This window comes from Eutrigla gurnardus, assembly GCF_963514095.1.
Source record: "Eutrigla gurnardus genome assembly, chromosome: 14".
Classification (NCBI taxonomy): domain Eukaryota; kingdom Metazoa; phylum Chordata; class Actinopteri; order Perciformes; family Triglidae; genus Eutrigla; species Eutrigla gurnardus.
Window position 1 is genome coordinate 13,836,609 of NC_139937.1, and position 15,783 is coordinate 13,852,391.

General features: G+C 42.4%; 1 protein-coding gene across 20 annotated transcripts in view; it reads left to right on the plus strand.

Annotated features, from left to right (window-relative positions):
* The window catches only part of rims2a (regulating synaptic membrane exocytosis 2a), a gene marked incomplete at its 5' end in the record, with an annotated part of 127,899 nt that overhangs the window by 93,317 nt on the left and 18,799 nt on the right, over positions 1–15,783 (plus strand). For 18 of the 20 annotated variants that reach the window (XM_084026310.1, XM_084026291.1, XM_084026308.1 and 15 more), the window contains 2 exons: positions 5,765–5,865; positions 8,620–8,786. The exons of 1 other annotated variant lie outside the window; for it this stretch is intronic. In XM_084026310.1, coding sequence (XP_083882436.1) covers positions 5,765–5,865; positions 8,620–8,786 — 268 coding nt within the window. Of the gene's footprint in view, positions 1–3,097; positions 3,128–5,764; positions 5,866–8,619; positions 8,787–15,783 lie in introns of all 20 variants that reach the window. One more of the 20 variants, XM_084026302.1, reaches the window with a different exon arrangement.

Consider the following 15,783-nt stretch of genomic DNA (forward strand, 5'->3'; position numbering starts at 1 on the left):
CTCACTGACACAGGTTGGTTGGCCTGGGTGTGGATTTCTGACACTTTAAAAGCCCTATTTCACTTTGATAGAGTATTAGACTGTTTTTTTCTCCCCACAATCAATCATATGAGTCCATGAACAGGAACAAACTCACTAAATCCGTCCTGACTGTGCGATCACAACGAACGTAAAAGCTTACGCTACCACCTGACAGCAGAAAGTTGCATGGTGGTTATGAGGCAGCCCCTCGTCTTGGCTTAACTAATAACACCTCTTCAATTGACTCACTTCTTCCAGAATGTATCATGTGACACACAAGCAAGTGCTGCTGATGGATGGAGGGTATGTCGCAGGCTCGTGGTGAGTTTGTGCCGTATCTGTGAGGACTCGATCAGCCAGTAGCGTATCAATCGCCTCCAGTGCTCGAGCAAATCTGCTTACTCATGTATTACACATCAAAGAGGAATAACTGAAGACATAAACAAACAATATAAAATGTTAAACCAATCAAGTTGTATTAAAGCTACCGATGGTGATTCAGGTTGCCCTTGTTTTCTTTCTAAAACTACATTGTTGAGAAGCGCCTGATTCAGCTGCATCCTCCTAAAGGATGGGCGGAGAACCCTGTTTTAAAGTTTTTAGAAGCTTTTTCGTAAAAAATAAGAAAAAATCAAGAGTTAGCAATCATAGAAATTGAGACACATTTAAATAAAATATTGGGAAAACTTTCTCAAATGATATTTTCTTGAGAGCTGCCTTAAAGGGAGTTTTTCATCAAGTGAAATTCTTCACATGGTTGTTTCAGAGCAGCAGTTGTTTCATATTCATGGACTCATATTAAGGTTTTCACCTTCAAACTTTAAGCAATATTCTACCAAAGTGATCTGTCACTAAAGAGTTTTTCCGGCCTGTCCTTCACTGTGTGGACTCTTATCAGCATCTTATTAGAATAATAGAATAGAATAGAAGAATCTTAGTACAGCCTCACCAAAGTCAGACCAGCTCAGTCTAGAAGTAGAAGCTAGATGTTGTGATTTAAAACGACGATTAACATGAAGTTGCCCAGGTTGGCCTCTAGATGGCGTCTGTTTTCCTGTCTCTCCCCTCTTGGTGTGGTTTTGCAGTGCAGCATGGAACTGATGTGCTCTTCATCATCACTCTCCATTTGAAATGGCACAATGTGCTACTTGATTTAATGAAGTTAAGTTTGATGGGATGCTGTCAAAACATGAAATGTGGTGCTAAAGTAATGACACCGCTGGTGTCTGGAGGTGCTGTGTTTGCTGTATTAGCTTAATGTGCTTCCATGGAAACACGTCTTCACCTCCTGCTGAATTAAGCCTCCTTTATTTTTACCTGTCACGTCACTAGCTGGAATGGAATGCCTGCAGGATTTCTGCTGCTGTGCCTTAGAAAGCAACTTATTATAAACAGTGACATAGTTTAAGGTTGAAATAAAGCCAGAAGAAAAACAACATAAAACTGTCAAGTGTCTACTGATTCAATGAGCATGTTTGGTGGTCCATATTTGTTTTAGTCCAGTGTGACATTAGAAGCTTTTACTCTACCTTCCACATAGTTTTTTAAATGACACATTTTTCTTTGATGAACTGGATGCAATGTCGGAGTTGTAGGCAAATGAGACCTGGTGGATCTCGTGATTTAAAAATCTACATATTAATGTACACATTTGGTGCCATTGTGCCCCATTCACTGTTAAAACTATAATGTCAGTCTGGATGAAGAAAGGCATTTGTGTTGAATGTGCCATCTCAATAATACATTTAATGAGTTCATTTTTATTTTCAGTTGTCTTATTCTATCTATTTCCATTTATTAGGAAGGAATACTTGTTTCAGTCCGATAAAAACAGAAATAGATCTCTTCAAGAATGAATGATGCACAACGACGGTGTTGACTGTTAATATAAGAGGCATTTAATAAGCCAGACACTTGGAACTTTTATTCATGTGGCACTTCATTATTCACCCTAATGGAGCGCTAATTGAGCTAAATGCAGAGTTGTGCGTGAGGGTTTGTTTGAAAATGAAGTCGGATGGGAGTGGGCTTCTCTTGCCCCTCCCTGCCGTCTCTGCTGCCTCTGTCGGGTTCAGACTCCTGGATGGAGATTAGACAGGAAGGCCAGAGGGGGCAGCCTGACTCACAGCAGGGCTGCTGATTACACACTGACCCTGATGTTGAACCCGTGGTCTGAGGTTCATGCGGGGTCCACCGCTGGTTGTTTGCACCACATAGAGAAACGAAGCAACAGAGATGCCTGAAAGCAAGCGGTCCATCTTGTTGTTTTTTGGAGACAGATGCTGTAGCAAATGTGTGTGTGTGTGTGTGTGTGTGTGTGTGTGTGTGTGTGTGTGTGTGTGTGTGTATGAACTTCAAATCTTGCAACTGTGATGCTGTATTTTTTTTTGCTGAAACCTTGTGAGATAGTCTGCTCTCTCTTTTGTGCGCTCGCTGCTCTGTGCTTTCAGTTTGTGTTGTTTGGTTTTTTCTTCCTTTCTTTTATGTTATTCTTCCAGGCTGTCTCCCCACAGTTACCCCATGCAGACTCAAGTGACACCCACTTCTCCTTTTACCCTCTTTCCCCCCCTCCCCTCCCTCCTCTCCCTGACTATCCTCAGAGGTCTCGCTGGTTTCTGTCTGGTAGTAGGGCACATTAACACCTCTTTACTGTTTCAGCTCTTTTTTCCTTTAAAGCACAGAACCTCACCGTCCCCTTCCTGATCTCTAATAACCAAATTCTTAGCCTCTACCTCAGCCTCTCCCGGCCTCGCACCCTCTTGCTCTACTTTGACTCCTCACTGTGCCCATGGTGGACTTTGTGTGAACTCTATGATTTTGTTTGTGTGTTCCTCGTTGTTTTGTCATTGTCGTGTCGTACTGTTGTCGTGTTGTGTCCCGACCCTCCATCTTCTCCCTCCTCACTCTGGCCTCCCAAACCCGACATACTCGGTGACCACGGTGACGGGGTCACGCTCCCTCCTTCCTGCCTCTTCTCCTCCGTCCCCTCCTCCTCCCTTTCCCTTCGTGCATCCTCTCACATCCATCTTCCTCTCCTCTGTCTGTGTCTGTCCATTCTGTGATGTGATCCCGGAAGACACGGACTCACCAGGTTGGACGAACTCAGGTCTGTCCCTCCTCCTTCTCCTCCCTCTCCTCCTCCTCCTCCTCCTTCTTCTTCTTCTTCTTCTACTTCTACTTTCACATCTACTTCTTCTTCTACTTCTTTACCTTTCTTTTTCTGACTCAGCCTTCTCTTTTCCCCTCCTCCCACTTTTATTCACTCTCTGTCTTCCTGGCTTGCCCTCCTCCGACCCACCTGCCCTTATCTCTTTCCCCGCTCTGCTCACCTTCATTCTCTTGTGCCGCTTGCGCTCTGAATTGTTCTGTAGATTCGCTTCCGGCTGCTTTGTCATTTCTTTTTATTTGGCTGCCAATAGACTGCGTCTATCATGGTCACGCCACTGTGGTTTCTTTGCTGCAGGTCTTGACATGAGACAATGACCCGTTTCCAATCCGGCCGCTACACCCTCCCACTCCGTCTGTAGTCACACTCACAGCCTTCTTTAAGGTGGAGGGTATAAATACGGCAGCAAGATTCAGGACCAACTTCCCTCTCTTTTGCAAGGAAGCTATAAATAAATATTAGAGTCAGAAATACTTTATGGATCTCCAGATGTAAATTGGGTTACATTAGAGTTGCTCCCATTCTAGAATAGAAATTTATACCGCAGAGAAATTCTAAGGAAAAATAAATGAGAAATCAATCTGTTAAAATATGAGCATTATACTACAAGAGAACCACAATACATTTGGAAGATTATACATTAGTAATATGTAACTAGTACAATAATGCGATTCATGAAAGTGGGATTTATGAGTTTGTGTGTAAAAATGCAAGGATAGCAAACATTAAAATTGTTTAATTGTACAGTATAAATAAGCTGTGTTAAGTAAACGACAGTATGTCAGGTGAGATGTCGCTATTGCACAGTTGCAGATATACATTATGGGTTTCTAGCTGCTGATAGGGGGAAATATATATAAATATATGTAATACTTTACATTCAGATGAACATGAACAGGTATATTTGATCCTAAATACAATATGAAATGTCTCTTGTTGAAGGTTATATTATATTATCAACACGGAGAGGAAGTGCGTAGGGAGAGGGTGTACGGGGTCGTTTGGAAATGGGCCAATTATGATTTTCTACCTAAAAAAAAATCTTTCAATGAATGACAGCAGATGTCTCACTATTAGGATTACTCTCTCAGTGGACACACATTTTCAACATTTCCCTAAAGTGATATTAGCCTATTTAAATATAATAAACGGACAAAAACCAGTCAGAAAGGAAAATGTGAATAAATATGTTTTGTATTATCTGGATGTAATTCAGCTCATTTGCTTTGAAATGATACACTGGCTGATATTCAGGACATGAATGCTGACTGCAGCTGCTTATTTACCGTACAGACATGAGAGTGGGTTTCAATCTTCTCAGCGAGAAATTTAATAAGTGCGTTTACCAAAAATGTCAGAGTGACTTTCACGATGTCTAGTCAGTGAAGAGCTGCAGCTTTAACCTCAGACGTTGTTTCATTTCAAACCCAATGAGCCAGAAGACAAAGTCACAAAACTTACAAACGTCTTTGACATAATATGTCAGATTTGAGAAAACTAAAGACGTGAAGGTGCATAGTCTGTGAGATGTAACAGAAGCAGTTAAGTAACCAACCGAGTCATCAATTAACCAGGAGAGGCAGATAACGAACGCCATCCTAATGAGAGAAATTCACTTTGCCTCATGATTGCAGTCATTCATTTGCTCTCAGCTTGCTCCGCTTCTCCTTGTGCGCATGTGAAGCTACGGGCTTACTGTGTGTGCGCATGGCACGCTGTACATGTGCGTTCATCTTCACCCTGTCATCGCCATCATATGACACAAAAGTAGAAGCAGAGAGCAAGTGGAGAGAATGGAGGTGCAACAGGAAAGTCATAATTTGGTGGCGACATGTAGCAGTTTTATTTGTCGTAATTTTGGGTGTTTTTCTCTTTTTTTTTAGTTACATAAAACGCGCACAGCTCTTACGCAGCAGCGCCATTAGCGCCGGCAGAACAAGGTTAAGCTTCTCTTGATTTCAGCTGGTTGTTGGTCCAATGCAAATTGCGCGGCGATAGAAGACAAAGCGCAGTTCTTCAATTGAAGTGAGGAGGAGATGAGATGGGCAAATCGGATGACGTGGTGATTTTCACAAAGCAGTGAAATGAGAAACCACAAACAAACAAAGATTTTTTTTGCAAGCCTTTCAGTTCCAGCTGAGAGGGATGCATTAGTCTTGATTTCATTTTCTACCAAAGCATCGGAATTTATCGAGAATCTCGTCAGGAACATTTGCTCGAAGTCGTACATTTGATTCACTGTAGCTTCAGTGTCCGAAGCATCGCGACTATGAATCAGTAAATTGTGGTATTTGATTATCATCCAGTCAATTAAAACAAAACATTTGGACAAAAATTCCCCGTTTTGGTTCAATGAGCCTGGAATTCTGACAGTCGGTTACAAATGTAGTTGTTTAATATGTTACACAGTCAATGTTAATACGGCCAACCATTCAGCTTTATCCCATTCGATCTGTCCTTGTCATAGCTCATGGCTCATAGCTCAGCAGAAGCTTGTCTCACCATAACCGTGTGTCCCTCCATCAGGTCTTCCTCACTGCTTCAGCCTGTCTGACTGTCCCCCGTCTCTGTGGTTAGGTATGGACATGGAGGAGAGGACCAGGCAGATGAAGCTGAAGATGAACAAGTACAAGCAGGGAGCGGGCTCCGACTCCAGACTGGAGCAGGACTACCACAAGGTAAGAACACGCCCAGGCAACGCTGGCTGCATGCTCCAGTACTCTGTAAGAAGCATGGACACTATAGCGCTGGCATGGTTGCACCGTGTGCAGGCCATATGGCACACTTTGCAAGCAATTGAGCACACATGTGCTTATCAACATCATCCTGCAGCCAAAGTCACACAAACAGGCAAACACTCAACTCGGTTCAAAGGTCGGAGGCCGCGGAGTTTGTTTTTTAAAAGGTTGCTGCACCCAAATCGATGTGTGTCTCTCCACTCACTGCTCACGATAGTGACTTTGCATTGACATGTTAAAGGACTCTGCTCTTCCAATGACCATTTGTAAATCAGTTACTCACCGCGTGTTACCTTGAAATCTTGAGGTAAAGTGTTTTTTTCTTGCATGCCTCCGTGAACAGAGAAGAGATTCAATTCACAATGAATTGAAATAATCGCAGGTCAGGTTTAAAGGAGCTTTAATCAACATTCTGGACATGAATATAGCAGCAACCAACGCTTTGCTATAGATATAGAAGAGTATCTCGCTCTTACTTCCTGTTCCCCTTCAGGTAAACACTGTAAGCTCTGTTAGCACCTTGTTTGTACTGATCGCTTCATTAGCTGTGAGCCGCCGTCTGCCATGTTGAGAGCCGTTGAGAGGCAATCAAAGTGCTCCCAATCTCAAATCTTGCTCCTATGATGACAACAAAACTATATCAAAATATCCATTCATGCACTTTGCCAAAATCTTACTGTATAAACATCTTTTCTCATCTGGACTCACACTCACTCGCAGCCTGCGTGGGCGAACACACGGCCGTGTGAAGTGTTTGGAACAGTGAAGTGTTGCCAAAAATGTGAGAATGCGACTGGATTTGAGGTGTTTTAATATAGTTTGGCTGAAATTTATTTATTCCAATTCTTCAAGTTTTTCGATTCTAGATTTCTAGATTCTATCACAGTAGAGGCATGTGAGAAAAACAGTTTTCTTTTAGCGATGAGTACTTTGCATCCAAACGGTCATTATACGACGTTTTCCTTCAATGCAAAAAAAAAAAGAAAAGAAAAAGAAAACAGAGCAACATACCTTCCCATAAATGATGTCTTAGTAACTTACTAATTCTCAGACTTTCAACAGCTTTTGCTGGAAAATACTATTAAACTGATGGTACAAAAATCGTCATGATAATAATATTTCATGTTCTGGTCTGTGGATTTTTCCTGACTGACTGGGACAAAGTTTCTGGGAACACACAAATGTCATTCTTCAGTGCTGTGAGTCATACATACAAGTGTGGATACCTCCGAAGCTCAGTGCATGAAACCCAAACAGACACAACCTGAAGTAAGAAAAGGAAATGGTTTTTCTCTTTGTCACTTGGGTTAACTGAGCCTTTAAGCCGTTTGTTGCTAACTGGAGGAATGTGACAAGTGAGTGTGTGCAGAGTCAAGTGTTTACTACTCTGTTCTGGAGAGGTCCCGTACATGTTTAGGGGCCCGGCGTCTCGCTGCAAGACGGAGGCTCTCGGTCCGGCTGTCCTTTTAAGTCTGTGGTATGAAAGCGACTGGGCCGGTGTGTTTGCTCGGAGTCTATAAAAAGCTGATTAAATTATGAGGTGTCCTTGTCTGTTGTACATGATCCTTCTTGGAAGTGCCAGTGACAAAACAGTGCTCTCAGTGTTATTAAACAAGACTTCTGAGCGCTCGCTCTTAAAATACAATATAAAATACTTACTGTGGGGCTAAGTTCAGGTTCCACATTCCACAACAGATAAACACAGCATGATATTAACAGATCCTTTAGTTATGTATGCTATTGGGTCAGCTAGGACTTTATTTTTAGACTTGGGCTGTGCATTTCCTATAGAAGGCATCACTCCAATACTATTCCAACTACAACATCACATCATTATGGTGGTGTGTTTGCATGCTGTTATTACTTAAAGGGCTTTCCTGTGTTATTTGTGTCCTATAGTATCACTCTATAATCTATTGTGAAGGAGGATAAAGACACACATTCTGAAGTTCTACAGTGAATAAACGATATTTGGAGACATTGGGATGGGGGGTCGTCCACATAGAAAATCTGAATGATCATCCAGAGAACCTGCTATGATGAGGACAGAGGAGGGCAGAAGAGGGCAGCTTTTGAGAAGTACAACTGTTCTGGGGCCCCAGCAGCCCCACAGACCCAAGGATGCCTGTTTGTCGTTTTGTTTGTAGTCTGAAGTTTGAAGATTTAACTTGAGTTTATGCTCACATGGTTTATTTTCAACATTTAGAGCGACACATTCAATCTGGTGGTCTACCGATGTTTGCCTTTTCTGCATCAATGGTAGAAATGTCATGTACTTCCTGCTTCACAGTTGCTCCGTCTTCTTTCCATTTTATGGCAAAGTGCAAATGTTGCCTTTGAGGCTGAAATCTAACACTCACCCTTATATTTATCCAACTTGAATGTCTCTTTGGTGTATTTGACTGAAATACATTCCGACCTTTCGAAAAGCACACCTAATACGCCATCATCATGTAACACCATCATCCCTACTCCCTCTCCTCTACTCCTCTGAGAACTCAACTCCACACTAATCACATTCATCAGCCAATTTCAGCGCTCAAAGGTTTTGTTTGCGCTGAAAGTTATTTTCCTCACAAGTTTACCTCCGTCTCTCACTCTATGTCAAATGAGTTTCTTCTTATAATATCAGTGTGACTGAACTTTTGTGTTTTCACCGTAACACGGTCCCTTTTTTTTTTTCTCCTTCTGCAGCGTTCGGGCAGAGATCCACGGGGCTCAGATAACCTGTCGGCCAAGTCATCGGACAGCGATGTAAGCGACGTGTCCGCTGTGTCGAGAACCAGTAGTGCCTCTCGGTTCAGCAGCACGAGCTACATGTCTGTCCAATCAGAAAGGCCGCAAGGGAACCGCAAAATCCGGTAGGCTGACGTCCACACCGGTGGGCCATGAACTCTCTCTCTCCCTCTCTCTCTCGAAACTCATCAAGCTGGGATGGACAAATCCCCCTCAGCTGTGAACCTGTCTTTCCATACATGCGTTGCCAGGTCCAGGCCTTTTCAGCTCTGAAAACGTTTGCACTCGGCGGAAACCTAAAGAGGAAAATGCGCCACCTAGCTCTGTGTGTCATTTTCTCACTGTGAAGAGTTCAGGTTTGGCTCCGTTTTAGAAACAATCTGGAACCAAATGTTTGAACTCTGCTCATTCAAGCTGCGGGGGAAGTTTGTCCATATCTGGCGGACCACACACTGGAACATAAAACACATTGCATCTCTTTGGGTTTTGTCTCGTATCAAAGCAAAAAAACAAAGTCGTTTGCATGCTGCTTTGCTGTAAGTCTGCGTTTCTGTTTTCCGTTATTTTGAATCAGTCTGCTTTTGATCTCGGCTGCACCGTCTCTCTCTGTGTTTGTCTTTCTTTCTCTTGTTGTTGACAATATTCATGCGTTGTTTGGTTTTTTCTTTCTGCTTTGCATGTGCTGCTGTCTTGCTTCTGTCTCCGTCTTCAGCCAGTTGCAGTCAAGGAGCCAGTCTCGGGAGGCGGAGGAGCAGTTAGGAGAGGTGTTAGAGAAGGAGGAGGCGGGTGTGGGGGGAGGAGGAGGAGGGGAAGGGAGGAGGGCGAGTAAAGAGGAGAGATCGCAGGGAGGGAGGAAGGGATGTGGGGGGAGGGTTGACGTAGACAAGGAGCATCAGGAGGATTTGGTGGAGAACGAAGAGGACTTGCACCAGAGGAGTATCTCAGAGTCTGACCTCAGGTAATACAAGTGTGGCAGCCTCTAACTGCAGACTCCCACTAACAATAGTGTACACCTGGTGTGGTGACCTCCTCCACCCTTAAATCTTGATAACTGTGGCCCTTCTACTCCTTTCCACTACTAAAGTAGACTAGCATTCCTATTTGATTATTGTAGTGAGCAGGCATGGGACGATATGGGAATTTACTATCATGATTATCTTGGCCAAAAATAATTCAGATTTATGTTATTATCCCAATAATCATCAAAATGTGCGTAAAGCTCTTAAAACGTCCTGGTGTCAATTCACATTTTGTTAAGAAATATTTTAAGATACAATCTTGAATCCTATGGTCTCCCTGGATGAATAAAAAAATGTTTTAAAAATATATTTTTGTATCCTGTATTTTAAAAAATCAGACTCTATTTTGCGATTCTCTATGATAGCGAGCTTGGCAGTTTCAAGTCACGATCGATTATTATTGTGAGTGTTTTTGATCCCGATGCGCAATTAATTCCTATATCGTCCCATCCCTAGTAGCAGACAACAGTGTGGTAACCCGTGCAGCCTGTTCACGCTTCAGTAGCAGATCAGATGGACATGGAATCAAGCATTCAAAATAAAGTAGCACCAAGTCAAAAACGTATTTTTTTTATGTAGCTATTCAGACAGGTTAAGATGAATTTGCTGAGATGTGCAGGAATACAGTACAGAGAGCTAAATAAGCATTTACAGTATAGATGCATGTCTGAATGACTGGGAGTCGCGGTTAGGAGGGAAAGTTATGAAAAGGTGAAGGAAGGTAATATTACTTGTGAGAATGTAGAATTCCTTTATTCATCCCATGATGGAAGACATGAAATTAAATACAAATAATATATATAATTTATTTAACCTTTAATTAACCAGATTAAACCAATTGAGATAAAGTATTTTTTTTTTATAAATGTTTTTTTTTATTTTAATAAGCAATTAAATTAACGTCTCCAATCAGTGTCCTGTTTGCTCAGAAATATCCACAGTCCTCTGCCAAAAGATTTCATTAAATCATTTTCTTTCCAACGTTGCTCATTAACAGTGGAGGCTGTTGTCATAAAGGTCTGTGGATTATGCTGATTGGGGACATTGCCACTGGAAAAATGCTAATGTTTTAAAAAATAGATTTTTTATTTTTAAATTAACAGAAAAGTGAGTCAAAATTGCACTCCCAACACCATTGTCTAGGGGAGGAACCTGAAACCTCAGACATGGATATCTCCAAAGCTCTCCTTAACATGCAGTCACATAGAGAAAACTTTGCATTGCAAAAGTCAAACTTTCCACAGTTTCCAAACAGATTGTGGTGCGTTGATGCATTTCTCCAAGGCACACAACAGTGAAATCGCTTTAGTTTCTCCAAAGATCCTCTAGTTGCCAGGCACCTGTCTAATTTCACTATAGTTACCTTTGCCTAGAATGTAGATTTAAATTTAGTCTTTTATATTTCATCACGTAGCGTGAAACAATATGGTTGGATTTCATTGTTAGTCATCACACATACATGACTGAATGCATGTATGGAAACTGCTGTGGTTTTAACATGGGAAGACTATATGTGGCACTATTCTATTGTGGTTTTATAAGTGCAGGACTAGCATGTGAAAAAAAAAAAGTATGTCAAGAGCAAATTCAAGATCAAACTGGCTTGGATCCCACAGCAGGATAAAAGCTTAGCTTACGCAGTTAATAAGATGTCTTCACTATCTAATCACATTCGCAGCAGGATCTGAGTTAGTGCTTCTTGCCCACATTACTACTGCACAGTGTGTGCTTGGACTTGAGAGAAAACGCTGTGAGATAAGAGCCATACCCTCTTATGTGCGATTAACACTTCACCAGTGTGTACAGTCTCATTAAGAAAGTGCATCCCGCATGCATGGGAGCCCAAATACCTACAGCGGAAATGTGACGGACATGCATGGGACACAGCACAGTGCATTCTTAGAAAAACCCGAAGGCAGAATGATGGATTCTGAGACAGTGGCGTTTTGTTTAGTGAGGCTGCAGTCTGGAGTTGCTTAACTGTTCGTCTGTGCTGCTCAGTGCCGGGATGTTGCGTCAGTACGTTGGCCTGTTATGTCAATCGCACAGTGTCGCACCTGCAACGTGTCAACCCAAACCTCCCACATTCCTCCAGCTTCTCCTCCACGTGCCAAGAACATGTCTCTCTCTCTCTGTGTCTGTCTGTCTGTCTGTCTGTCTGTGTAGCAATCACTTCACTTTCAGTTAAGTCACTGGAGACTAATTCATGTGATCAAAATTACAATTAAATGCTGCTCGAGCGAACACGTTCTGATGATTGTTATAATATTCCAATTTCAAACAAATGGCTTCCTCCTTGACTGAAAGTGAGCTGGATCGGTTCATGCTGACAAGTCTTATCTGTGTGATCAACCCCGACTCCTTCATGACAGCTACAGTATAAATCCATAACATACCTCCTTTTTCCGGGACAACAAAACATCCGGTTCTATTACTCATTCAGGTTTGGTGAAGATGTTCATGTGTTGCACTCAGCTGAGGTGAAAGGGATTGTTGGGATTCTTCTGGGGTGAGGTTGTATGAGCTGTATATGCATAGTCAGAGTGTATTACCGACAGTAGAGTTGGAGAAACAGACAGCAGCACCAGTCACGGGAGTAACGCCATGTATTTGTGTGGACGCAGGAGGCAGGAAGAGTTATTTTAGTCACCTAAATGAAAGGTCCATCAATATGACATTGCTTGGCTTCAGTGCTGGTGTTCCTGTCTGTTTCCCCAAACAAAAACGCTGACTATGTATACGTACCTCACACAACCCCACTTGAAAAAAAAATCAAAACTATCGCTTCAACACAGTATATGATATGGCTTAATGCTCTTTTTAATCAAAGACATTTACACAGTGATAACAGTATCTATCTGAATGTCATTGTCTTGCAGGCTGCGAAGCAAGCTGTTGCTAAGCAGCAGTAAATGTTAGATCAGGTCATTTTCAGGTATCAAAAGTTTGGATATTACATTGGTTCACATCATCCAATCAGAAGGCAGGAGCCATGAGATGACTTTATAAGATGCTCCTGCTTTATGATCTGTTTGTGTGCAAAGTGAAGCACATTGTGTCAGGAAGTATAGCATGCACTGTTTACACTGTTGAGCTTTGTCTGGCTCATATAGAAGATGATATGAACTGGTATAATTATTATTTTTATCGGCTCCAAAGTGCTCAGTGAATCTTTCTTTCAACAAGTTGTTGCTTGACTCGACTTATTTATTAGTCAATCAACAGAAAACGAATCAGTCACTGTTTTAGGTATCGATCAATCATTTTGAGTTCATTTCCATGCAGTAATTTCCAAACATTTGCTTGTTCCAGCTTCTCAAATCTCAAAGAGTATTTTCTGTTCTACGGGTTTAGACTAATGTTAGTCAGACAAGAAGAGAAAATAAAATACATTACCTAAGGCCATTTCATAGACAAAATATAATAAATAAAAAAATGATTATAATAATTATAATAAAAACAAATGTTAATTGCTGTAATGGCTTTATTTACAAACACATGCCAGTCGTTACACCTGCCATTTAATAGAAGTGGTGCTCTGGATGTCAAAGCTACAGATCTCAGTTTCATAAAACACAATACGATCCCTAATGGAGACAAGAGATGCATTGTTACTGTCCGTGTCATTGGGTTAGCGCTGTGATGTGCTCCGTTACTCACTAGGATAAGAAAAGCGACTTGTGTTTCTCATGTGCTATTATGTAAGCTCTGCCAGTAACGACAGTCACATCAGCCAGAACAATGAACTTAGACAGTAAACAGAGGACTGAGCCTTCCTGAGAGCCTCCACGTCGATACTGTACACACTGAAAAGGATCAATATCAGTGGAGGAGCCAGGAAGTGGCTGGGAAATGGATAAGATGCTACCTGCCGCAAGTGATAAAAGGTCCATTCACAGCTCTGCTTATCTAAGTGCGACGAGGCCGTGTGATCCGGCTGAAGCGTTGCCACCGGCTCCATTTACTTATGACTCACCTCCAACGTATTGAGGTCACGATGTAAATATACATCTGCTACACATCAAACGGGCCACGTTGGCTTAGTGTACGGACGCGGTGCGTGTTTTGGTCCACGCTCGCTTCCGCAGGGCCGAACACACGCGGCTCTAAGCCGGTGTTGTCCAGCAGTCTCAAGGTGTAAGGAGCTTTCCATCAGCACTTTGAAATCCTGCTGTCACCTCCACTCCTCCGTGGCTCTGCCGTCCTGTATGTTTTCACCTGGGTAATGGCTCATCCATGCAAGCAAAGACTTGTTTTGAAGGACAGGCTGATCACTACTTAAAAAGAAGGGGGGTGTTTACTTGAACCCCCCCATTCAAGGAACAGCCTGCATCTGCATCTTACCTCTGCGGCTGATGATCACATTTCAGTATATATATAGTAATTAATCACCTTCAGGTCTCTGAATAAAAACTTTGGAGTTGTGCTGACAGCATGCTAATGCTCCGGCGGGAGGCACAGTTGCCGTGGTAACGCGTTCTTCTGCCTCACCTGATAAAGAAGCAGCGGACCTCTCTGTGAAAGGAGAACAAGATGAGGGTAGAAGTGTGGGAGGACAGGATCCACCTTGCACGACCTTACGTTTCCATCCAGCCGTCTAAACAGCAAATCTGTGAATGAACTGGCCCTTTAAGAGTTCATTTAAAACATCAATGTTGCTTGGCATTCAAATAGTTGGGATTAATAGCAATGTTTCTCTTATCTAAACATTATGTGACCACGTTTAAAGTGTGCTACATTATTTTTGTAGAAGCGTGGCTGTTTTTGGGCTGATAGCAATCTTCAAAAAATATATTTTTTGTTGAATTGTGATGATCCCCAAGTGAAAGCAACTCCCTTTTCATCGATGGGGTGTATGTTATCGTTCCAAAGACAAAATGGTGTCAACACGTTTAGAAGACAAAGACATTTAGGGGTTTTGTTTTGCCTCGGGAACATCTTGGCCTAGATGAAAATGCATGGTGAGCAATCTGCACGCTGAGGAACACTGTGTTCTTTGAGGTTGAAGATGAAAAAGTCCCAGTCTCCCATCAGGCACATTTACTTGCAGTGAGACCGGCCTGAGTGCCAAGCCCTGTTCTTCAGAGAGTAGAGGGGGGGTTCTGTTTATTTTATCTCAGGTCAAAGTCTGTATCACCATTTCCCCTTGGTCGATCAGTATCAGATTATAACACAGTATAAGTATGTTTATAATACGTTATAGACATGCATATTATAGAGAGTGTTACTGTATCTTAAAAGGTTATTGTACATACATTCTGTCCAATTGGCATCCGATAATCTCCGTTCTCATCAGTTTAACCTCAGCGGGCCATAATTTGTAGAGGTGGTGACGGCCCGCTCCACCACACCTTACTTACTTACCACTGTGTGCTTATTTGATATTATGGGAGAAGCATATCGCTCCATGTCGACCAGATGAAATGCAGCCTCACTGCGATGATAGTGAAAGAGCATTTTTGAGAATGTCACCTGTACCGTGTCGGCCGGTGTCGTTGTCAGGAGACGCTTCAAAGCTCCTGGGCTGCATTTACCCATCAAAGGCACTAATCCCCCCCTCCCAATAGGCATTCAATATTTATGCATTAAAGTACAGGCTGATCTATAACAGAAGCCACTGGCATAAACAAAAGGCTTTATACTGCAGGATGAGGCAGGAGGTCGCGTGCACTTCTTTTAGAGCACATCTGACTTATTTCACCACCTGCTGGAACCGAAACAAGACGTATAAACAACCCAAACGTAGCGTTTAGGACCGGAGCTTCCAGATGTGGCGGTGCGTAGTGTTTTTGTCGGCAGTGAGAAGATCAACACGAGCAGTCGTTTCTGAGTTTCCGAACACTCGTGACAGATTAAGTGGTAGATATGATTCATTATCTACCTCCTTGAGAACAGGATGCCCCCCTCTCTCTTTCTCTGGCGGCATGAAGCTTAAAAACACAGACAGAAGGCCATGAAAACCTGGTACCTTTGGATGTGCAGAGAAGTGAAGCGTTAACATTTAAATGAGAAGCACCACTTCATTGTTATGCGATATTGCTGCCTGCACTTGAAATCCTATTACCCCGTCAGACGTAATCTGGATTATAAACCGATCGCTTTC